General features: G+C 53.2%; 10 protein-coding genes across 10 annotated transcripts; 5 read left to right on the top strand and 5 right to left on the bottom strand.

The window, feature by feature from the left end:
• Positions 1–519: 519 nt before the first annotated feature.
• Positions 520–3,764, bottom strand: cym1 (pitrilysin family metalloprotease cym1; the record flags this gene model as incomplete). Its single annotated transcript, XM_020199044.1, has 2 exons — positions 520–3,307; positions 3,385–3,764. The coding sequence occupies 2 exons, from the start codon at positions 3,762–3,764 to the stop codon at positions 520–522; spliced, it is 3,168 nt and encodes a 1,055-aa protein (XP_020060183.1).
• Positions 3,765–4,730: 966 nt separating this feature from the next.
• Positions 4,731–6,359, top strand: ASPACDRAFT_57214 (taxilin; the record flags this gene model as incomplete). The annotated part of the gene is made up of 5 exons (XM_020203216.1): positions 4,731–4,869; positions 4,968–5,242; positions 5,326–5,474; positions 5,538–5,781; positions 5,853–6,359. 5 exons carry the CDS (start codon positions 4,731–4,733, stop codon positions 6,357–6,359), a joined length of 1,314 nt encoding a protein of 437 aa, XP_020060182.1.
• Positions 6,360–6,817: 458 nt separating this feature from the next.
• On the bottom strand, positions 6,818–7,900 carry ASPACDRAFT_1852768 (NAD(P)H-dependent flavin oxidoreductase; the record flags this gene model as incomplete). Its single annotated transcript, XM_020197265.1, has 1 exon — positions 6,818–7,900. One exon carries the CDS (start codon positions 7,898–7,900, stop codon positions 6,860–6,862), a length of 1,041 nt encoding a protein of 346 aa, XP_020060181.1. The 3' UTR covers positions 6,818–6,859.
• A 2,151-nt stretch (positions 7,901–10,051) lies between these two features.
• Positions 10,052–11,964, top strand: ASPACDRAFT_49899 (DNA-directed DNA polymerase delta subunit POL31; the record flags this gene model as incomplete). Its single annotated transcript, XM_020202298.1, has 5 exons — positions 10,052–10,095; positions 10,157–10,340; positions 10,446–10,577; positions 10,639–11,608; positions 11,666–11,964. 5 exons carry the CDS (start codon positions 10,052–10,054, stop codon positions 11,962–11,964), a joined length of 1,629 nt encoding a protein of 542 aa, XP_020060180.1.
• Positions 11,965–13,913: 1,949 nt separating this feature from the next.
• ASPACDRAFT_1852766 (60S ribosomal protein eL38) lies at positions 13,914–14,700 on the bottom strand. The gene is made up of 3 exons (XM_020197264.1): positions 14,508–14,700; positions 14,135–14,263; positions 13,914–14,000 (listed from the first exon to the last, which is right to left on the bottom strand). The coding sequence occupies exons 1-3, from the start codon at positions 14,569–14,571 to the stop codon at positions 13,951–13,953; spliced, it is 243 nt and encodes an 80-aa protein (XP_020060179.1). The 5' UTR covers positions 14,572–14,700; the 3' UTR covers positions 13,914–13,950.
• A 404-nt stretch (positions 14,701–15,104) lies between these two features.
• On the top strand, positions 15,105–15,620 carry ASPACDRAFT_39458 (Ish1 domain-containing protein; the record flags this gene model as incomplete). Its single annotated transcript, XM_020200592.1, has 5 exons — positions 15,105–15,140; positions 15,200–15,212; positions 15,274–15,357; positions 15,409–15,455; positions 15,528–15,620. The coding sequence occupies 5 exons, from the start codon at positions 15,105–15,107 to the stop codon at positions 15,618–15,620; spliced, it is 273 nt and encodes a 90-aa protein (XP_020060178.1).
• A 221-nt stretch (positions 15,621–15,841) lies between these two features.
• On the bottom strand, positions 15,842–16,394 carry ASPACDRAFT_57211 (putative nuclear transport factor 2 domain protein; the record flags this gene model as incomplete). Its single annotated transcript, XM_020203215.1, has 2 exons — positions 15,842–16,284; positions 16,349–16,394. The coding sequence occupies 2 exons, from the start codon at positions 16,392–16,394 to the stop codon at positions 15,842–15,844; spliced, it is 489 nt and encodes a 162-aa protein (XP_020060177.1).
• Positions 16,395–16,631: 237 nt separating this feature from the next.
• ASPACDRAFT_49898 (methionine--tRNA ligase MSM1) lies at positions 16,632–18,791 on the top strand (the record flags this gene model as incomplete). The annotated part of the gene is made up of 8 exons (XM_020202297.1): positions 16,632–16,836; positions 16,903–17,021; positions 17,094–17,165; positions 17,226–17,312; positions 17,361–17,492; positions 17,549–17,910; positions 17,967–18,444; positions 18,519–18,791. 8 exons carry the CDS (start codon positions 16,632–16,634, stop codon positions 18,789–18,791), a joined length of 1,728 nt encoding a protein of 575 aa, XP_020060176.1.
• Positions 18,792–19,562: 771 nt separating this feature from the next.
• Positions 19,563–20,852, top strand: ASPACDRAFT_39455 (putative L-serine dehydratase; the record flags this gene model as incomplete). The annotated part of the gene is made up of 1 exon (XM_020200591.1): positions 19,563–20,852. One exon carries the CDS (start codon positions 19,563–19,565, stop codon positions 20,850–20,852), a length of 1,290 nt encoding a protein of 429 aa, XP_020060175.1.
• Positions 20,853–21,416: 564 nt separating this feature from the next.
• Positions 21,417–23,377, bottom strand: ASPACDRAFT_21518 (F-box protein; the record flags this gene model as incomplete). Its single annotated transcript, XM_020199038.1, has 2 exons — positions 21,417–21,854; positions 21,914–23,377. 2 exons carry the CDS (start codon positions 23,375–23,377, stop codon positions 21,417–21,419), a joined length of 1,902 nt encoding a protein of 633 aa, XP_020060174.1.
• Positions 23,378–23,437: the final 60 nt, after the last annotated feature.

The raw sequence follows: 23,437 nt of genomic DNA, 5'->3' as shown, positions 1-23,437 counted from the left end.
ACCTTCGCCAATGATCGAATTGTGGACAATCCACACATACAAAGTGGTCCTGGCTAAGCTACGCCTGTTCTCACGTTTCTAGTCCGCCTTGCGTAGGCTTCAAGGAAGTCAAGGAGGGTCTGAAAAACGGAAATGAGAAGTGTACCATGAGGCCTAGAGAGACTCGTCAGCCTCAGGTTCACATTCTTGTTGATCTTGCGCGTGCTCCTATAGGAGGACCAACCATCTGCCAACATGGTATTTCGAGTGGAGATGGGGTAGGTTGTTCTTGAAATGCGCGTTTGTGAAGTAGTTGGGGAAAGTGGCAACGAAACCAAGACAGCCGAGAGAAGAGTGAGAAGGGTATTATGCCGACAGAATTCTATATACATGATCTTTTAAAGAGGGCGGACATCATAAAAATACATTGGAAGATATGGTACACATGGCGAACAATGAAACGCCATGATGGAAGTCATCAGGTCAGAGGTGTTGGGGTGTCATGTTTGGCGCAGTCTCAAGGACTCGATATCTGCAGATTTAAGCAGATGCAGCGGCATCTTCGGCATGTTCGAGTCCCTCCTCTGCTACAGTCATGGAAAGCTTTCGCATATCCCAACCATCGGACTCTATCCAATCTCTCTTCTCGCCTAGCAGGCAGACAGATCGCTGGGAGCCATCAACCAGGAAGGCTTGTGCTGCCTCGTTTACATCCTTTGCGGTAACATCAAGGACCTGTTCTCTCCAGCGCTGGTCCATTTCGTGGGTCACACCACTCATGAAGTACCTTGCACCTTCCTCGTCGACGCTCATTGGGGCGTCAAGGCCTTGGAAGATACCCAGCTTAGCCTCGTTGAGCTCCCGCTCCGACCAAGCCCGGTCTCGGGCGAAAATTCCACTGTTTTGGAACACCTTCAGGGTGTTGGTGGGATTGGGATCCCGGTAGCTGGTGAAGGCAAACATTCCCTTGACTGGGCCGTTGCTGGCTCCTGCACCGTAGGCACCACCCTTTTCACGAATCTCCGGATGGAGGTAATTATGCGTCAGGAGTTGAGAAAGAACACTAAGCTTGGCGCTAGCGGAGTGCACAAATGGAACAGTGTGCATGGCTAGACCTGAATAGTACACCTTGTATGGCATGTCGAAGAACGTTTTAATCATCTTGGAATCCCTCACTGGGGAGTCAAAGGCCGCTGTGGGCGAGCGAACCTGGGGCAAACCCGCGAACCACTTCTGCAACACGGATTCATTCTGGCCGGCGCTCTCAGGCTCGCAAACCATGCGGACACGAAGACCGGACGACCTAGAGATGGCGAAAGCTTGGATTGTGCGGAGCTTCTCGATCAACTCTGCCAAGCGCTCGGGCGACGTTTCCGCGTCCCGCAGGAGGTTGGCTGTTGCCTGCAGTTGTGCGAGACCGGATTGCTGCTCTTGTACCCAGAAACTGCGCGAGAGGTTTGCCGCAGCCGCATTGAGAGCGAAACGGTGACCCGTTCCTGCAACGGCATCCAGGGCACCATTGGTTGTCATGCGGAGCAACTCTTGAATCATCGCGGGTGCACTGGGACTTGTGAAGTCGGTTTCGGTCACAAGGGTGGTCAGTATCTGTAACATGTCGGGGATATTCTTGTCCAGAGCAGATCCGGAGAATTGAAGACCTTCATTAAATTCTCCAAGCGCCGTTGGGGAAGCTGTGTGGAACGTGGATGTGGAGATACCCCCGGTCTTCAGTTTGATCAAATCCTCCCATTGCTCCATGGATCGATTCGCTGTACCAAGTCGCATGATACAGTCGTTGAAAAGTGGCATCAGCAACCGAAGGTCATCAGGGAGGCCATCGAATGTGTTCAAAGCCTGGAAATAGGTCAAGCCGTTGGTAGGGGCTTCACGCCAAAGAACATCCACGCCGTCAACCTTGGATTCCCGAACGGGCTTGCGCTCCTTCTCGCGCGAGATGTCGGACACCCGAAGGGAAGGCAAGCAGCTCAGGTCAGCATTCTGTGCCTTTTCTTGAACCTCTAGCAGCTGAAGTTCCTCCGCCTTTAGCTGGGCAATAGCCTTTTCCATGGACCCATGCTGTTCAGCGAGTTGACTGAGCTTTGTCTCCTTCCGCACCAATTCTTGGTCGTCAAGCTCCTTGTTAAACGTAGGTGTGCCAACCATCGTAAATGTCAGACAATTATCATTCATAAGATACTTCTGCATCAATGACTCCAGATAGCCGCCCTGCGCATACCTCCTCTTGAACTCATCAATCACTTCATTCCAAGCTAGCTCTTTCATGGGATTGGATCCATTGAACCAAGAGGAAATTGTTTTCTCCATGACACCAATGCCGAAGTTTGACGTTTTGTGCCTGAGGGAAAGTTCAAGCTGGTGAAGGATACCTTGGACCTTCTCATCACTGAATCCGGTAGCAAACGATTCCTCAAAGACAGTCTGGATAGCGGTCTTGACCTGAGAAGCCGATTCTTCACTGACACCAGTCACACCGACAGAGAAAACCGGCACGCGGCCGGACGTATCGAGTCCTGTGTTGGGACTAAAGGAAGAGCCAAGGCCACTTTCAATCAAAGCCCGATACATAGGTGAGCCATAACCATCCAGGAGCAGAGAAGATACAATTCCGGCCGAGAAAGCCTCCACAACATCAGTAGAATCTCCCATGTACCACGATGTTGATGTCTTGTGCTGCTTGTCTTCACCAGCGAATGTGTCGATGGGGCCTGGAACAGTCACACTCTTAGGACCCTTGCTAAGGTCAATAGGTTGTTTGATAGACGTATCCGCTTCACCCTTTTGGAATCCATCCAAAACCTTGCCGATTTGCTCGAGATGGTCAGTCAAAGGCATATCGCCATATGTGAAGATTTTAGCGTTGCTGGGGTGATAGTTGCGCTTGGAGAAGTCGACTAGTTGCTTGTGCGTCAAATCGGTAATGTACTGGGGATCACCACCCGAGTTTTTCAGTGCCGGGATGATGCTCTCTTTATATTTGATATAATAGAGGTAGTTTGCGTCCGAAATCTGTCCTTTCATCTCGTTGTATACGACGCCCTTGAAGAGGATGTCCTCGGGGTTGTGAGCCGTCTGACCCTCGATAGCACGGGGGTCCTCTGGCCCCAACCGCCAACCCTCCTGTCTGAAATCCTCCTCCTTAAGCAGAGGGTGGAAGGTGGCGTCCAGGTACACCGAGAGCAGGTTCCGGAAGTCCTGCTGATTCGTGGTAGCGAAAGGATATGTGGTGTGGTCGGCGGAAGTGAATGCATTCATGAAGTTCGACAGCGAGCGGGGAAGCATCTTGAAGAAAGGGTCGCGGATAGGATATCTAAAGTGTGGTGATATGTGAGCTATCGTTCTAGTGCGACGTGGAAAGTATGCTCACAGCCGTCGAAATGTACTTACTTCTGGCTACCGCAGAGCGTGGTATGCTCTAGGATATGGGGAACGCCGGTAGCATCCGGGGGATTGGTCTTGAAGCCAATTCCAAACACATTGTTCTTGTCTTCCCTGGCCACGTGGAGGTAGTCCGCGTCGGTCTTGTCATGCGTTAAACGGACGGCCGTCAGGTGTAACTCCGGTACATGTTTCTTTTCTTGAACAGTGAAGCCGTGAATCTTGTCCCCGATTCCGGGAAAGTTGTCTAGGTTTGTGACGGTTGAAGCAGATCTTCTGATATGGACCCAGCGAAGCGAAGTGTTGCCAGAACCCAGCAGCCGTCCATTGGTCGACTTCGGTAAAGCAGGCAAGAGGCCTCTGCTCGCCCCGAGAGTTGAGCGCAACATGGTGACTCGTTTCGAGATTCTGAATACGCGCGCAGCGGTTCTTTCACAGAGTACGGCACAACTGACGTACTTTAGCGAGTCCGCGGCAGCTTCTTTGCGCACCGAAGGTTGTCGGTGGCCGTGGACCGGACAGACCAGGCACCTCGGAGATGAGTGCGAAGATCTGGGACGCGCAACTAAGAACCGATTATACTCCGCTAGACCAAGGGTTGCAGACTAAGAGATTGGAACAAATGAATGCCCAGAGAAGTAGAGAAGGGGATAAGTATACAGAATGAGAAAGACAGGAAAGAAATGGAAAAGTGGTTTGAGTGTTGGAAAGTAGCTCCGTCGGCGCGATTCAATTGCTTAGAAAGACAGGCGGGCAGAAAGCGACGGACGGTGCCAAGAGAAGTTTTCGAAAGAGGCTAGTGCAGGTCAAGTGCGCATCCCCCCCTCTTACGACTATTCCATCCAATCTTCCCCGGCAAGTTCCTCGAAGAGTGACCCGTTCGTCTGTCGACTCTTCTCGCAGTCGACACTCTCGCCCAATACCTTTCGTTTCGTTCCGCCTTAAAAGCAAAGGCACGCCTTCGCTGTCGGATCCCGACGCCTCCCGCAAGTGAGCTTCCGGTTGGCTTTGCAGGACTTGCATTCTAGTCAACCTTCGTGGGTTCCCGTTACCTCCGACTTCTGCAATTATAGGAAGAGGCCACCGAGGTTCTCCACTAGACTCGCCGGGTGGATACGAGTTGCCTGCAATCATAACACCTCCTACCGACTATTGTTCGCTTTGTCGCCGCGAAGAGTTTCCCTTCTTGTCTTGCCCTCGCGGCTATCGGAGGAAGTGACGCATTCGTCCCTGCCATCTTCCGTCAAATCGTTCCAACCTGGCAATTTTCACCGCTGAGAATTGGCCACGCGACCACCCTCAACAGCATCACAACCGCATACCTTTATAAATATTCTTACGACAAACAGCGAACCATGTCGTCCGCGGCCATGTCCAAGAAAAAGCAGGGGAAGAAGGTTGCAGATCCGAATGAGACCTCGAAGCTGCTGGCCGCCAAAATCTCGCAGCTGGAGCAAGATGCTGCCGGAGAGAAGGACCAAGAGGCCGAGATTGGTGCGTGCATCCACTGAATTCTACGCCTGGTGTATCGATCACGCCATTGAATCTGGCTGTTAAAACGTGAACGAATCTGGTTGCTGATACTCCCACAGAGCGCGAGGTCAAGAAAGCCACGAGAGATCTCAATCAACTCCTCAACAATATCGAATCCCCGATGACGCGGCTCGAGACTGTGCACAAGAAATATACCGAACTTCTGGCCGACATGAAGAAGCTGGATCGCGATTATGCCAAGAGCAAGAAGCGGGCAGATCAGCTCCAGAAGGACCAAGACAAGGGCAAATCGGAACTGAATAAGACCGTCACTATGAAGGACAAACTCGAGAAGCTGTGCAGGGAGCTCACAAAAGAAAATAAAAAAGTGAAGGTGGGTAGCTACAACTCGCCAGCAGCGCATTCCCGAATCGAACAATGCAGAACCAGGGCTAAGGGAAACCGTGCACGCAATAGGACGAAAACAAGAAGCTCGAAGAAACTGAGAAGAAAGCACGGCTGATCGTCAACGAACGCCTCGACTCGCTTTTGTACGATATTCAAGACGTCATGGCTGCCAAAGGAAATCCCCGCAACGAGAAAGTGGATATCGATTTGGACGAAGCGTGAGTTTTTCTTCCCCAGTCTGCCTATTGAGCTGGTATGTTAAAGCTCTCTTCATACCACAGTCTGCGTGCGAAGATCAAAACGATCGGCGAGAAGTTCGAAATGCGTGAACTACACTACAAGGCATTGCTCCGTAGTAAGGACGCGGAGATACAATGTCTTACCGCCAAGTACGAAGAACAACGGCGAGCAGCGGAGAACGAAGCTGCCCGCTGCCGGGCATTGAGTTCTCAGGTGTCAACTTTCTCGCATACCGAGGCGGAGTTGCGCAGCCAGCTCAACATCTATGTCGAAAAGTTCAAACAGGTATGGCTTGATGCTTGATGGCTGTTCCAGCCAAGTCTCTATTTTGACCGCTGGTAGTAATAATATGGCAGGTGGAGGATACGCTGAACAACAGCAACGAGCTCTTCCTTACGTTTCGCAAAGAGATGGAAGAAATGTCCAAGAAAACTAAACGCCTAGAAAAGGAAAACCTCACTCTCACTCGCAAGCACGACCAGACGAATCGCAATATACTGGAGATGGCCGAGGAGCGCACAAGAAACCATGAGGAGCTGGAAAAATGGCGGAAGAAAAGCCACCATCTCGAAGCGCTCTGCCGACGAATGCAAGCCCAGGGGCGGGGGCAAGGTCTTGCGGCGGATTTGGAAGGCGATGACGAGGGTACGGAGAGCGAGTACGACGAGGATTACGAAGACGAAGAAGACGATGAGGGAATTAGCGATGACGATTACGAACTGGAAAGCCGGGACGGCGACCTGAACGGAGACCGCAACGTTGCTCAGCAGCCCGAGAAGCCTGTGTTCGGACCCCCTCCGCCACCTAATCTGCTGGAAGCGCGAGCCAACGGAAATAAGGCGATGATCAACGGATGTCACTAATACCTTTTTTTCCGCGCAGAAGTTGTTTTCGAATATGGTCTTTTGGGCTTGTTCTTGATATCAAATGGCAAAGGGATTTCCTGGCGGCACTAACGCCACTGCCGTCAGTCTGAGGGTGGGTCATGGGCCTGATGAGCTGAAATGATACATTCCCTGAGAGCTATGAGTTGACCCGAACAATGTCAATGCTGGCCTCTTCATGTAGGGTGCCATCGCTGCTCGATGCAACACTTGTAGTCGCACCAGGTATTGCAAAGAGAATCGGTGCTAAGGCTCCTCATCCAAAAACCCATCAAGGCCATCGAATTGCAGTAAGCACTGTCAGAGCCATAGGCCCTTTGCGAGTTGCGATCCTTTGACGTTTTGTTCATTTTTATTTCTGTTCGTGTACTTGTACATGCTAGATCACCAGCATCCGGACGTACTTATTACGTTACCATGAGAAAATACCACACAAAGTTATGTCATGCCAACTACCACGGAGAATTCTACCCGAAGCCTCATAGTCTACTGGCCGGGCCTTGTATGTAGGAGCTCCCCTTCTTCAGCATCTCGACAGCTTGCTGGACCATCTCCTTTACAATCTCAGCCGCCGGCTTGATACTGGCCACATTCGCTGAAACATCACCCATCAGGAACGGTAAGTCGACATCCTTATCGTTCTTGAGGTCATACTCCATGGGGACAATGCCCTGGGCCGTCAAGCGAGCAATCTCCTCCGGCCGCCTCTCCCAGTCCTTGACGTATTCATTCGGCAAAACCCGCAGCGGCCGCCCCGACACGACGAGGGTCCGCATGGTATCCCCATAGGTGGCGCCCACGACGGCCTCCTTATGCAGCCGACTGGCCCCGCTCTCTTCGGACGCCACGAAGCGCGTCCCGACCCAAACGCCCGCGGCCCCCAGCATCAACGCCGCCGCCAGACTGCGGCCATCGTTCACGCCACCCGCCGCGACCACGAGGGGCGGCTGGCCCGTCAGCCGACTCCGGTACCGCTGCGCGACATCCACAACAGCCGGGATGAGCACCGAGAAGGGGATGTCGCCCGTATGCCCGCCGCCCTCGCCGCCCTGGGCGCACACGATATCCACGCCCCGCGCCAGCGCCTTTTCGGCGTGCTTGGGCGCCCCAACCATGTTCATCACCAGGATGCCGGCGTCGTGCAGTCGCGTGATGACGTGCGCCGGCGGCACGCCCACCGCCGACACGAACAGCTTCGCCCCCTGCGCGATCACCACCTCGATCAGCTGGTCCAGCTGCCCGTGCGTGTAGTCGTGGTTCGTGGCGCGCGCCCCGCCGCCCACCTGCGGCAGCGCCAGGTCCACCCCGAACGGCAGCGACGGGTCCCGCAGCTGGGACTTTAACTCGGTCAGGATCTCCGAGAGCTGCGATGGCGTGTAGCCCAGCCCCCCGACGGTGCCTAGTCCCCCTGCGTTGGAGACGGCGGCCGCCAGCGGCGCGCTGGAGGCCCGCGCCATCCCTGCGAGAAGGATGGGGTGTTGGATGTTGAGGAGGGCGCACAGCGGGGTTTGGAGGGACATGATTGTTGTTGGGTCTCTGGGTGATTGGAATTTGGCTGTGGTGTTGGGTTTTATTGGGTTGTGGTGGTGGTGGTGGTGGTGGTGGTGGTGGTGAGTTTGGAGGTATAGGAGTAGCACTCGCTGCTTGCTGGCCGTGTAACGCGAGATCTAGGAGATTCTCAATGAGTAGGAGTATGACGAGGTGACTCTAGACGAGAATTGAGATGGATTGTAGATGCATTGATGCATGGTTCATGGCCCATGGCGACTTTTCAAAGCCCCGGGTTTTATCTGTGAGGTGGGAGTTCCCCCGAACCATCTGATCGACGCTGTGCCTGGACAAATGCGGGGAAGCTCCCGACCGGACCGAGGCACCATCCATCACAGGTCCGCTGCTCGGCATATTTGGTGTTCTTATGCTCTTATGCTCTTATGCGACATGTACGGAGAACTATGTCGCATGTTGCCTTTCTGTTTGACCACACCTTGGACCACTACCGGCTGTATTGGACTAGGTAGCTGCATCATGAAACTAATCCCAGTCTAGAACTGAGATGTCTGACAAGTTATACAATCAAATTAATCCATACTTATTGACAGTGAAATGCGAAGTCTGAGAGACACCGGTCAAAAGATAACAGCTTGCGCGCAGCGCATAACGCTCTTGGAACCATTTTCAAGAGATGAAAAGACACAAAACAACCGAGAGTACGACAAGACTTGATTCCAACGTCGTACTCCTTCCCGCCATCGCCGTCTGTGTTGCTTGAAGCACGGCCTGATTCTTCGTCGCTGTGCCGACCAAGACTATCACATTCTTCTCCGAGCTACTCAGATACGACAGGTCAGTGATGCGCTTTTCCATAGGATTCGGGATGGCCTGAATATGCAGCACTTACCCTGCATCCCCAATGCCTCCATTCTCGCTCAACTTCTGGGAAAACGCTGTCGCACCGGCGGGGATGGTGGTTGTCGTGGTCGGTCGATGAACAGGTCCTGGAGGAGGCCGATACCCTACCGCACCTAATGGTGCTGTTGCAAGCGAGGCTGGCAGGCTTCTGCGCAGTAGGTTTGATGGTAGACTGTGTAGGAAAGTCCCAGGATAAGCTGAGGTGAAAACGCTAGCGAAGAGGCTGATAGCCATGAAGCTGCGCAATAGGTAGGTGATTAGAAGTGAGACCCTCATCTTCGGCAGAGGTGGTGATAGCAGATTTGGCTTGGTTTAACGCGATGTAAAGGATAAGGAGCAGAAGGTCATTCTACCATCGGTGAACAATGATCAATAGCCCGCGACGCGAAGGAGGGGCATCAAACGCCTATATGTAGGCGACTGAATTCCAGCTTGGGAAGATCAAGCATGCGAGGTATGTTATGTCTGAGATGGCATGGCAAGAGCTCGGTACTTCAATACTTGGTTGACTATGGGCCGGTCATGTCGAGCTCCTTCCTGGATACCACAGAAAGGTGGCCTGAAGTGGGAACATGGTTCTCAAGACCCCCTAGCCAGAACTACCGTGGGCGACAATGTCAGGGCGAGAGAGAGAGAGATCGCATCATCAAGTCGGCCTACAGGCGTTAACGAAGCTCTGGTGAAGGGTGCGAACATGCCAGGTGAAGCCGGGAATGCTCTCAAGGCACTCCCTATCTTCAGGCCAATGCGTGATCCCTGTGGCATTCTGACATAAGTTTAGGTATGAGCATAAAATGGCTTTTTCCATGATTGCTCTGTTAATGTCAGCGGCGTTAAGCATTACTACCTTGGTTGCTTCATCATTTGTGACATGCACCGAAGTATTCCAGTGGCTAGGCATATGAAGGGTTATTTTAAGAGGAGGTTCGTGGAGGAGGATTTGAGACTAGGCAAAAAATACTTTCATGGGTACTAATACAACCTGAGAGCAATTCTCACTGGAAACAGTAGCAATGCAACATTTGATAACTATTATCACATAGCATGTACGTAGGTACCTAGTTTCTGGACCAACCCCAAAGCGGGACTGTAATTACCGAACGCCAAAAGACGCGTGGTTCGCGTTGGCTGAAGGACAGACCCGAAGATAATCAATACACCGACCGCAGCTGCCTCCGTCCGCTGCGTCGAACAACCCCCCCAACTCGCCTTTGCAGCTGGTCTCTCTGCGGCTTCTATGCGACACACATACAGCCTTCGAAATGACGCCCAACATTTCAGAGAACCAGTTTCTTCGCGCTCCAAGGTTCGCTTGTCCGCATATTACATTAGCGATCGACGACATCACTGACATTCTGTCCGTCCAGCGATCAGGAGTTCGAGCCCGTTTATCGTGAACCCTCCTATTACAACCCTCTAGATACGTTCCGACTACCCAGTGGACAAGACCGACACTACCAGCAACAATATGGCGACATGTATTTCTTGCGACTGGCCAAGTTGAAGCCCGCCGTCGAAGAAATTGCCGTGGAGGCGTGGGAAGGATTTAGCGTCAGTACAACAATCCCTTGCTCATGGTTGAGCAAAGCTCTGATACGGGATTTGTCCAACCGACCCAGCCTGAGGGTAAGCTGCTAATTGCGCTTTCGCCTACAGATCGCGGGAGAAAATGCACGTCGTGTGGAAAGAGTGCTAGATGTACGACAGGGAGAGCTCTGCTGGGTTGCAGGAACCATTTACATGGATATGCCACTGAAGCCCAATATTTTGGACGATTTGACCAAGGAGGTAAGGAACACTCGATCAGCACATACGCGCACGTGTCCTTCAACTGACTTCGCATCGAAAGAACTACACTCTCGCCCCTCCTCCTCGCCCGACCTATCAAGACCCTGCCCACCCCGAATTGACACAAATCATGTTGGAAGATGAATCCGGACGACTACGCCTGACGGGCAATTCGCTCAGCTCTACACAGCTTGCGACCGGCGCTATCATTGCGGTCCTGGGAACGGAGAATGCCAATGGTGACTTCGAGGTCATTGACATCAAGGTGCCTGATTTGCCTCGACAGCCTCCTCGCTGGGAGAGGGATGAGGTGGATTCGACACAGAAAGAGTCTAGCAAGGGCAAAATTGCATTCGTTAGCGGCCTCAGCATCACAGGCACATCGAGTGATACCCTCGCATTAGAACTCTTGACGGACTATCTCCTGGGCTATGCAGGGAACTTCTCGACGGAGCAGGATGATAACTCGCCACCGAAACCCTCTGCGATCACGAGACTGGTCATTGCTGGAAACTCGATCGGTACTAATATGACTACCGATGCTAGTGCCGAAGATGAAGCCGCTGCGAAGAAGAAAGCGGGCACCAAGAAGTACGGATACGACGCTTCCGCATACAACGCATCGCCAATCACGCAGCTAGACTCCTTCCTGGCAGAGATTTTACCCAGCATACCTGTTACTCTGATGCCCGGTGATACCGATCCCGCCAATTTCTCTCTCCCACAGCAAGGCATCCACCGTGCCATGTTCCCACGAGCCAGAGCATACTGCGCTCCACCCCCGGCCGGAGACGAGAAGCAGGAACCCGGCTGGTTTGACAGTGTGACGAATCCATGGGAAGGCGATGTTGAAGGGTGGCGTCTGTGGGGCAGCAGCGGTCAAAATGTGGATGACGTCCTTCGCTATCTGAATTTCTCAGATCGTGAAGGAAAGGTCGCCTCTACAGATGGTGATGTTGAGGCCCGGGTGCGGATAATGGAGGCCATGTTGCGTTGGAGGTGTGGAGTCCCAACCGCGCCTGACACCATATGTAAGCTCGATTTACCGTGTTACGTGTCGGACGATCGAGCTAACCTGATTGCAACAGGGTCGTATCCTTTCCAAACAGATGATCCTTTTGTTATCGAAACCTGTCCCCATATCTTCTTTGCCGGCAACCAACCGCGCTTCAAGACCGCGGTCATTGAGGGCGATATGCCCCTGAAACTAAACGGCGCAGACACAAAAATGACAGGCACCGAGGACGATATTTCCGGGCCGCGGGTTCGTCTTCTATCGATCCCCAAATTCAGAGAGACTGGCGAGCTAGTCTTGGTTGATATCGATACACTAGAAGTTGAAGTGGTCAAGTTTGGAGCGTTCGCCGGCCAACAAGAAAAACAATGATATGCTCCGACTTCCGGCGCAAACAAAAAGAAAAACAACTATAGATATCATGAATACCCTAATGTACTCTTTATACCACCAATTTTGGATCCTGGCGCATACGCTCCGACGATTGTATAGTTTCCTTGAGAGAGCCGGCCCGGTGCCAAGACCTGCGCGGAAAAGCTACGGTTCGTCGCCCAAATTGTGGATTTTTGACTGCATACAACCCAACCATCAACCAAATCTACACGGAGGGTCTCCGCAGCTTCAACCTGCAACAGATACCTAGGATAAATCAATAGATTGGACGACAATTGGCAAAGATGTTACTCAACGAAAAGACAGGTAAGCAGCCGGGAAACCTTCCGCCGATATGTTAGTCCCAGCCAAGGCTCCTAAAACCCGGATCTATATAGCCATTTCAACCTCCAAGGTGTTGCTTGTACCGTACTCCAAGTGGCATGTCCCCAAATATCATGAATGGATGAAGGATGAGGTAAGATAGATCTGTGTCTTATACCTCCTTGAACCTCCTCGCGTACTTTTTCTGGCTCTTCATCAATGCAAACCCCAAATTAGGGCAAGCATATCAACTAATCCAGGATAATTAGGAAATTCAAGAAGCCACGGCTTCTGAGCCCCTCTCCCTAGAGGAGGAGTACGCCATGCAACAAAGCTGGCGCCAGGACCCGGACAAACTGACATTCATCGTCTGCCAACCTACAACAACACCAACGAGCTCCTCCTCTGACTCCGCTGGAGAAGGTGAGGTCATAAAACTCGACGACCACACCGCCGACGAACCCCGCCACATGGTGGGGGACATCAACCTCTTCCTCCGCGTCGACGACGGTGAAGAAGGGGAATCGGACCCGCAACTCGTCGGGGAGATCGAGCTCATGATCGCCGAGAAGCGCAACCAGCGGCGCGGGTTCGGCAAGGCCGCGCTCTACACCTTCCTCCGGTACATCGTGGACCACGAGGCCGAGATCCTGGAGGAGTTTGTGGCGGGCGATGCCGCCGCGTTGCAGGCCATGACGGTTTCTGGGCTGCAGCAACCACCGCGGCCGTGGAGGTTCGCCTGCCTGAGTGTGAAGATCGGGCAGGCGAATGAGCGGAGTTTGGCGCTGTTTGAGGGCGCGGGGTTCCGGAAGGTCTCGCCGGAGCCGAACTATTTTGGGGAATTTGAGTTGCGGCGGTTGCGGGAGAGCTTGGAAAGGGCCGTGGTGGATGAGGGTCTTGATGGGGTTGGGGTTACGGGGTATACTGAGTTGGAGTATACGAGGGTTCAGTAAGGGTTACTACTACAGGTCATCTATCGGGCTTGGGCTGCTACTTCCCTGCGGGTTTGCAGTCATACCCCAGATTCCGCGACGTTACATCTACAATCTGCACCGCTTCCTGCAGTGAGCCGGCGTTGCCATGCCAGAGCAAACGACTAGTGAATGACGAGTGTATGCTGTGTCAATCCGCTCCATCGACAAAAGCAATAGCAATGACAATTGCCAACGATCACGGGATATTCTTTTTGTTTTGTCTTTGATCAAACGCCGTAAGAATCCAAAAAGAGCTCCGACGAAAACCGAATGCGGGCAGACGAAACCCAGTCATGTTTAAGAGTTCTACGTCCGGGAGAAACTCGATATGCCAGTGATGCATCATTGGCATAGCAGTTGCCGGCCAGGCGGGGGACGACTCAGCTCCTCCCGTGTATCTCACCCCAAACAGAAGCAATTCCATGCAACCTGTGGAGATGACACACCAGCACCCCCATTCAAAAGCCAATCATTCTTTCAATTGTCAATCGACACAAGAATTCAATTCCTGTTGCTTCTTCGAAAAAGAGGTGATATGAAAATTTCCATGCGCCGTTTGTTCGTCCGTTTTCACTTCCGAGCTCCACTTTCTTCATCTTAAACGCTTGACGTTTGACATGTCGAGGATCGTTTCGGACGAGAGGCAAGCGGTGTGCGATATAGGAAGGTTAGGCTAGGTTTTCAAAATTTACAAAGCCTTCTTCTTGTCACCGTTGGTGACATCGACAACCTTGAGAGCTGTTTGTAGGGAGGAGGAAAAAGGCCATTGACGTCAGCGGATGATGGTCCCGAGGTAGGTGGTCTCCCCAGGTTTCACTGAGAGATTGGCGGGGAAGGGAAACGTATGATTATATCAAGGGTTCAAGACGCACCAGGGGGAAGGCTCTGCTTGAGCTTGTCGGCCTTGTCGGAGTCCTTCAGGACAAGGGTGTAGACGTAGCGGGAGCAGCGGACCTTGAACTTGATCTGCTGGGTGTTGCGGTTGCGCTTGATGCGGGCAGCTGTAAATCATGAGACGATGGAAGAGAGTTGTATTAGCTTCAATTGCAGTGACTCTTGAGCATGTATTGAAATGAGGGGCTGGGTTGGGCCATGATGTTGATTTCTGGTCCCCAAAGTGACTCGACTCTCCGCGGATGATCCCCCGCCTTAGGTTGGAACCCCAAGCTTCCATATCCGAGACCCGGTCCAGGTGTGCCACTCATTTTCGGGTGATTGGGGAGGGGGAGGGAAGGTCAAACGTACAGGACGCATCCTTGCGGCGGCAGATCTCAATGAACTGCTTGATGTCGGAGACTTCACGAGGCATGATGGGCAGAGGGGGTGGGTATGTGATTGGTAAGTTCGGGAGTGGTCGTCGTTTGAAGCTGAGCTGGACTGGCGGGCACAGTTAGTTCTCTCTCTCTCTACTTAGATCTCTTTCGCGCTAAGCTCGACAGGGTGGGCGGTGGGTGTGCCTCCTCGTCGTTCTGCCCCCTTCGGCCCGTGGGATTGACCGGGCCTCTGTGTGGGATGTAGGGTTGCCGCCCCGGGAAGCCCTGAGGGTTGTCCTTGTCCGTGCCACATCGTGGCGGAGCTTAGCTTCATAGCTTGACGCGAGCTGACGTTGTTCCTGTGGCGGTGCTGGCTAGACTCCTCCCCGACAGGCGGCCGCTTTACTTCGACCCCCGTTGGTCTATAGTCTACCACCCACATCGAAGCCTGAGGAAGGAAAAACTATATCGTTGGTCTACATGTAGCATATCTGGCCAGTTCCGTCAAGCCAGATAAATATCCTAGCCAACCACTGCACATCGTGACTTCTGTATCCAAATCAACCTTACGTCAAGAATACATCACAAGATGCCAACGCCGTTGGATCGTGCTTTGAACTCCAAGGTACACACACCCTCAGATGTGAAGTCTATCGTAATTAGCTAACGTACAGATCTCTCTAGAATCTCTTTCTGGGTATGGTCTTGAGTGAAGCATGCAGGTATTTCTTGGAATCAACATTCTAACTTTCTTTCAGGGTTCACTGGGATGGTGACAGCTGCGGCCGTCTGGGCTATCTGGGGTAGCGACATGTTCCCTGCGGAGCCAGACCCGACAGGAGGTACGGGTTGGAGTCCTCCAGCCATATTATTCATGCGTTGACTTCTTTTAGACCCCGAAACCTGGTCTCATGATGAAATGCGAAGATGGCTTCGGGCGGTAAGTCTGACCCCGTGGAAGTTCCTTCGAACCTTGCGCAGATGAGTGGGCAGCTCCCTAACAACCAGATAGAGAGGACTTCTGCCTCATGAGAGCGCAACGCGTGAAGAGCTGCTTGAGCGCATAAAAGCCAATTTGCGCGTGCCGCGCAGAAGCCAAGCTTGAATTCCGTGTCGGGCATGGTGTATGGGCAAGCTCCGGAATAGTGTTTTCTTTTATCGGCATGTCATAGCGTTTGTAGGTTGAATGTTTTTCTTTTCCTGCGGTGTATCTCAAATTGAAACATATGTCGTTGACTGTCTTTCGTTGATTCGTAGCGCATTATGTGAATTGTTATTGGGTGATGCGTTCGCCTCGCGCGATCATGTCTCCATTAATTTCCTCTTCTAAACCACCAGCCGGAAGTTCTGAGTCTGAATGAGCCATTCACGCCTGCGCTTTCCCTTCGGTCCATCGGCAGTGGGGTTCGGGACCAGGACGAAGGTCTCGCTGAATCCGCGCTGTGGTAGATCTCTGGATTCGCCGAAGCGGACAAAGCCGCTGACGATCACGAGGATGGACATGTCCTTGACGGTGGTCTCTGTGGGGAGCTTGAAGCCCGTAGCGGTAGGTGTGGGATAGGTGCGGTTGATGATCTGGCAGTCGAATGACTGCACTTCGTAGTGAGTGGGAGTCATCTGATTGACGAAAATCTCCTGGACGGCGGCGCCATCGGCGACAACGTTTCCGTTGAAAAGGATAGTAGACGCCTGTTGGCTGTAGAATGAGGAAATGGTGGCGCGGTTGGACTGGAGTGCAGGATAAAAAGAATTCACAAATTCAGTTGCCGCTATAGGTGTGAGAAAGTTCCATCAGTAAGAGGTCACTAGATTTAGACGGGCAAACCCACGTACCCTCCGTGGAATGCTTGACCAACGTGTCTTCTGAGGCAGGGGCCATTGTGAGCTGTAGCTGCTGTATCTTCCTATAATGATGAAGGGAGAAGATAGCGCGTGAGAGAGGGTGAGAGAGCGCACGCGAGAGGAAGAGCGAGATGGTTGCGGAGGAAGGAAAGGCAAGGCCGAGCGGCAGAAAAAAGGCACGGAAGCTTGGACCACCTTCCCGGAGACGAGCTTCGGAGAAGTCGAAAGTCCGCAATCATTTCCACCTTCCTTTTCTCTCCAGATATCCCCAACAATGGCAGTGCTGAGGGCTGGTACTTGTGCTCTGCCATGGGCAGGCCGGTTCCTGGCTTCCAGTCGATCCTCCTGGAAACTTGCATCGTGTAAGGCTGCGCTCACCGCGACAATTGCGCGCCCCCGTCGTTTCGCAACAGCGGCCTCCGAGCCCACTCCGGGGAAGCCGTACTATATCACGACACCGATCTTCTATGTCAACGCCGGTAAGCTGATTGCAGTACTTCTTCTCAGCTGAGGGACACGTATAGCTAATGACTGGTTATTTCTAGCTCCTCATGTCGGCCATCTGTATACCATGGTCATTGCCGATGTCCTAAAGCGATGGCGAACATTGCTCGGCGAGACCGATGCTCAGCTACTGACGGGAACCGACGAGCACGGAATGAAGGTATCCCAAGGCCTATCTTATAGACGGAAACGACGCCGAATGATAACGAAGATTGACTTGTCGCCGTCATAGATCCAGCAGGCTGCTCTAGCCGAGGGAATGGAAACGCAAGCGTTGTGCGATCGGAACTACAAGAAGTTTGAGGTGGGTATCTGTCAATCATCGGCTAGCTTGTCTCAATCATGCTGAGTTGAAATCCATCAGGACCTGGCGAAGGCTGCAGACTTGGACTACAACTACTTCATTCGAACGACGGAGCCTGCGCACAAGGAAGCGGTCCAGTACTTCTGGGTATGTCAAGCCATGCTTTACCTTTGGCTCTCACTAATAAGGGTATAGGACATGCTGCAACATAGGGGGTTCATCTATACCGCCAAGCACGAAGGATGGTACTCGGTCAGCGATGAGACCTTTTACCCCCAAACACAAGTGCATAAATCACTTGATCCGGAGACGGGACATACGAGGATGGTGTGTCTGTATCAAGCTTTGCATTGGACAGGAATATCTAAGCTGACTTAGATTAGGTTTCTGTGGAAACAGGGAAGGAAGTGGAGTGGTCTTCAGAAACGAACTATCATTTCCGACTGTCGGCCTTCCAGGAACGCCTACTAGATCTATACAAAACCGGCTTCATTACCCCAACGAATTATACAACCAACATCGTCAAGTCCGTTTCTGAAGGTCTTCAAGATCTGTCGATCTCCCGACCATCGGAGCGTCTGACGTGGGGTATTCCAGTACCCGGAGACGACACGCAAACCATCTATGTCTGGGTAGATGCGTTGGTCAACTACCTCACTAAGGCAGGCTATCCCTTCGCTCCGGGCCAAGGGGCTCGTCTCGGTTGGCCGGCGGATGTACATGTGGTTGGGAAAGATATTGTTCGGTATGAGTTGGTCCTTTGCGCTTTTGCGTAAGGCAACATGGCTAACCATATAAAAGCTTTCACTGTGTTTACTGGCCAGCCTTGCTTATGGCTCTCGATCTTCCGCTGCCTCGCAATGTCCTGGTCCATGGGCACTGGACATTGAATCGAGAGAAAATGTCCAAGTCCACAGGCAATGTGGTGAATCCTTTCTTCGCAATCCACCGCTTTGGCGTCGACACGATGCGCTTCTTTCTCATTCACCAGGGTGAACTGGCGGGAGACGCAGATTATGACAACGCTTACATCATCCGCGATTACGAGAAGGTGTTGCAGAAGGGCCTCGGCAACCTCGCTGCACGGACGATCGGGTGTGCGAAGAAGGAGTTCCGGACTTACATCGTCAATGGAGTAGAGGGAATGCTTCCCTCACCGACATCTGCCGATACGGACTATGAAGGGCAACTGCGAGAGCTACCCACGAAGGTTGCAAACCACATGAACAGCCTAAACCCGCGTGCAGCCCTGCAAGAAATCAGGGCTATCATTGAGTTGGTAAGGAGCCATACACACCTCTTCCTCTCCCTCCCTATCAAGCCCTCGACCTGAACTGACGAATTTGACATCAGAGCAATAAGTACTTTCACAATACTGCACCCTGGCAGAACCCTGGAGAGACCCAGCGAGTCATCTACAATGTCGCCGAAACCATACGGATGAGTGGTATTCTGCTGCAACCATTTATGCCCACCAAATCGAAGGAGATTCTGGACATGTTTCAGGTGCACCCACAGAGCAGAAGCTTCGCGTCGGCCGAGTATGGGTCGGACCCATCCTACGGAGAAGATACTAAAAAGAAAGTCCTGTTTCCCCCGCTTCCTTTTCGATTTGATAACGAATAGCGCCCGGGACCCAATCACGACATCCAATCTGGAAGTAAGGCCGGTCAGCCCGGTGTGGCAGAAGAGGAGAAAAGGCGGATCTCCTGGGAGGGTCACGATCTCCGCTCCCAGCAAGTGCGGAATTCCAGAGCGTTCCTTCGACCCGGTCAGGTCAGTCGCTTGATAAAGGTTCGCCAACGGGCGCTTTATCCCTGACCTATGCCCCATCTGCAAGGGAGGTTTATGTTATGTCATCGGTGGATGGCGACTGGAGCAAGGTTTCGTAATGTTTATCAGCGGGAAAATGGGTGTGGTGAGTGGTGGTGGTTGCGCTCCGCCCAGGCCTGGGAGATATCGGTTCGGGAAACTCAGGGAGAGAGGGTTTTCCGCGGCAAACTGGGTTGCTGTGAGAGCCGACTATATCGGGAACCGTGCGTTGTATATCACATTCACGGGGGGGTGTCCAGAGGGTTATATCATGAGGAGAAGTATATCAGGTTTGTTGGTTGAGTTTCTCTGACGGATTGTTTGTGAAAAGAAACGCAGAGGATCTCATCTCAACTCATTTCTACCTATTCTTGGTTCTCTCCCCTCCTATCTTGTACATTATCGTTTCTATCCTTCACATACAATCACTCATCTATACTAGATCTTCCATACTTCCACAGACAACGCATTTCCTTTCATCTTATTTTTCTGATCCCAACAGACCGGGTCTCATCTCCCTCCTCGCCCAGCCTCGAGGAAACACGCACACTTTCTCTCCCCAAGAAAAGAGCAAACCAAATAACCATGGGCAGCATCTCCCTCTCCCAGACGGATCCCACCGCCACCAAGAATACAGACCTCCCAACCTTCAAGACCCCATGGCACCCGACCCCCTTAATCGAATCCACCACCCTCTCTCGCGCCGCGGGGTGCCGGATCTTCCTGAAGCTGGAGAACCTGCAACCGAGCGGCTCCTTCAAGTCGCGGGCCATGGGCAACCAGATCCTGTCGCACCTGCGCAAGGCCGAGCACGCCCACCGCGCCGTCCACTTCTACGCCTCCTCCGGCGGCAACGCGGGGCTGGCCGCCGTCTGCGCCGCCCGCACCCTCGGCTACCCCTGCACCGTCGTGGTGCCCGTCTCCACCAAGCCCCTGATGGTGACGAAGCTGCGGCGCGCCGGGGCGGCGGACGTCATCCAGCACGGGGAGACGTTCGCGGAGGCCGGCTTGTATATGAAGGAGGTTGTCATGCAAACACAATCTGCCGGAGAGGAGGAGGTGGTGAAGATTGCGCTGCATCCGTTTGATAATGAGCCCATCTGGGAGGGCAACAGTACCATCGTCGATGAATTGGTGCATCAGATCCCTTCGCCGGCGGGGCCGGAGGAGGAGGCTATCCATGCCGGACGGGCGTTGCCTGTCGATGCGATCATTTGTAGTGTTGGGGGTGGCGGGTTGTTGAATGGGTTGGTGGCGGGGATTGAGCGGGCGCGGCTGTCATCGTCGTCGTTGGCTGAGCCGGTCAAGCCGGTGCATCTGCTCGCCGTGGAGACCAAGGGCACGGATTCCCTGGCCGCCGCGCTGCAGCATCAGGAGCTGGTCTCCCTGCCCAAGATCACCTCGCAGGCTACCTCGTTGGGCGCGGTGCGCGTCTCCGAACGCACCTTCCAGTATGCCGTGAACCCGCCCTCGGGCGTCAAGGTGCATAGTGCCGTGTTGTCGGATGCGGAGGCGGCCAGGGGCGTGTTGCGGCTCGCGGATGAGGAGCGGATGTTGGTCGAATTGGCGTGTGGGGTTTGTGTCGAGGCGGCCGTTGGCGGTGGTTCGTCGTCGTCGTCAGCATATAAGAAAAGGAAGTATGTGGATGAAGGTTACGGGGATGATCGGCTGTCGGCTGGGGAGAATGACGACGAGGGCTTCTCGCCCGTGCACTCCCCTTTGCCTGCGGCGGCATCGCTGTCGTCGAAATTGAAACAGTTGATCCCCGACTTGAATGAGGACAGCCGCGTGGTCATCGTTGTTTGTGGCGGCAGCAATGTCACCATCGATATGGCGGCGGAATGGCGGAAGATGCTGAGTGAGGGCTGGGCTTGACTGCGTTGGGAGGTCGGGTTTTGTCATATACGAATAGATATGCTGCTTTCTGGGTGCAGAGCCTGGACGCGCACGTTTTCGCTTACGATCTTTAATGAATTCATGATTGTTTCTAGGTTCGCTTTGGTGCATTTGCCTCTGTAGCAGGAGAACTAGAACCGGATGAAATCTGACGCCGGAATGCAATTAAGTTTCTTCTGTCACTTGTCAGGTAGAGAGCATTTCTGCGATGATGACTATGTGGCAAGAGGGTGTTGTCCGAGACTCGGTTGGGGCAATTTACGGCTTTGCATGCATACACCTTCTTTGACCAGACTGTCAGTATTCATTTCACTAAGAAGATTTCTGATCATGCAGATACACTGTGTCCTAGCGAGGACCGTCTGACATACCTGTCGTTTATCGCCTGTCAAATGACACTTTGTTTGCTGATCGTGACGACAGCTGAACGTGCTTTCGCTGATCTTCATCACGTCAAGCTGGATTCCACCATGCCCGCATGCTTCGTTCACCGTGTTGACTCCAAACTACCTGCTTAGTCCGGTAATATTGTGCCTCCACATGCTATACAGGTGCATCACCGTATTCACGGCCCCCCTGGAGCTCCTCTTCTCCCTCCCCATCATCCTCCTCGTCCTCCCATTCTGAGTCCGCCTCGCTTTCTCCCTCCAATGGGTCAGTAAAGGTGACTATCCCCTCATCTTCTTCCTCGCCATCTAAATCTTCGTCAAGCATGGTTATCAGTTCTACCAGAGCAGGTGAGACTGCCACACCCTCAAGCGGTAGAGGAGCTTGTTCAGAGCCCCACAAGTTTCTCCCGGCTGAGGCCGAGTCCTCAGATCCGTTGGCATCTTGGTTCGACTTGGGCGTGTCACCGTCAAGTTTGGGTGCTAGGTTGAGTACACGAACTGCCTTGATGGGGAAAATACGAGCGGGGCCTTGCTCTGGTTGTGGAGGTGCGGCTCCGGGGAGATGAGGAAGCGATTGACGCCATGCGATAGTCTAGTCCGAATGTTAGTCCTGCGTATCCCAATCTCACAATTGAAAGAAATGTAACATACAGTGTAAGTAGTCATGATCGCATCATCATACAGAGCCATGAAACTGACCGGCACATTAAGATGCACCACGGAGCTGGTGACGAGTGAGAACGACCCGCGGGCAGGACGATCTCCAACTTGTACTCGATCCTTGTCATCAAGCCCGACAACATACACCCGGTCTTGGATTTCGAACATCACGCGGTGGTTACGCACGGACAACCACCCACCCAGGTCAAAGCCCCGCCCATTGGAATCACATTCGATGAGATCACTATGCGCCGCCATACTGGCTGAACTTTCGAGTGCCTTGCGCCAGTTAGAGCACACGAAAACACGACCAGCACGGGAGAAGCCGGTGAAGAGTTCACCATCTAACATGCCAGCTCCCCATTCGTCCTCCCTGTTGCGAACATGCTCAGGGTCATTGGGCGTTGGGAATGGGCCCCGCTCGACCTTGATCGGGACCAGATGATCTTTGCGAGATACCCCCTCCTGGTATGATGAACGCGATGTCCCCTGACGCACGGCGTCTGCAAAGCCCGCAAATGCTGCTCGTGGGGAGGGGTGCGCGACCGCTGGCGGGCGAATGTGATACTTCTCCGTACAGAGTGACGGCTGCAACTCACCCAAGAACGCCCCCGACTTTTTATCGTAGACGTGATACCCTCTTGGACCCATGGAGTAGATCACGGCATCCTGACTCTGGTCGAGATGGCCCACTGCATCTTGCTCAATGTCCAAGTGCGTAGTGAGCTGGGGAGGTCTCTGTGTCATATCGTACACGAAACCCTGCCCCTCGGTCGAGACCACGCAGAGTGATCCGTACGAGAGCTGGAAGCCTCGCGTTTGACAATCATGGTCCAATATTGCGATGCGCCGGAATTCGCCACGCTTGGCCCCTTCCAGATCCGCCTGCCAGACCTCCAGTGCATCCCCCTCGCGATCAAAGACGGCCATGCCATCCTGATATTCCAGATGCGCGAAGGGGCGGACCGCATCCTCATCGCTATCCAGCGTCGAGGGAAGGTTCCACAGATTCAGGCCCGTGTCCATGTCAGTGACGTATAGTCCGCCCGCATGGGATGTTGAGATGAAGATTCGACGCTTGAAATCGGGGCGGAACCTCCAGATAAATTCATTGCCGACCTGCAGCACCGACTCTCGCGCAGATGGTTGCGACTCGGCCCAATTGCGGGTGAGCAGCGCTTGGCGCTTACACAATTCTTTGCATGGTAGAGCACCTTCAAATAACTTAGAGAATGTGGTGTTGCTCAGCTGAGAGGAGCGTCCGGAGGGTTGATTATTCTTAAGTGCAGCGGCGTAGATTGCTTGTTGGTGTGTGACGTCGATAAATTGATGCCAGGCTTTGGATACCGCGGTAAGAGACGCTAGGGTGGGTGCGGGGGTGAAGTCCAGGACCCGTAAAACAACCTCTGGAGGTAAAACGCTTAGAGGATCTGCTAAGAGTTCAAGCTCAGACATTCTCGGTTCAATGAGTGTTCTATGAGGCAGGAAGTAGGAAGAGAAGTTGCAGAGAGTTGG

This window comes from Aspergillus aculeatus, assembly GCF_001890905.1.
Source record: "Aspergillus aculeatus ATCC 16872 unplaced genomic scaffold ASPACscaffold_2, whole genome shotgun sequence".
NCBI lineage: Eukaryota > Fungi > Ascomycota > Eurotiomycetes > Eurotiales > Aspergillaceae > Aspergillus > Aspergillus aculeatus.
Note: the sequence above shows the minus strand (reverse complement) of the source record. Positions and strands in the feature narration are given on the sequence as shown.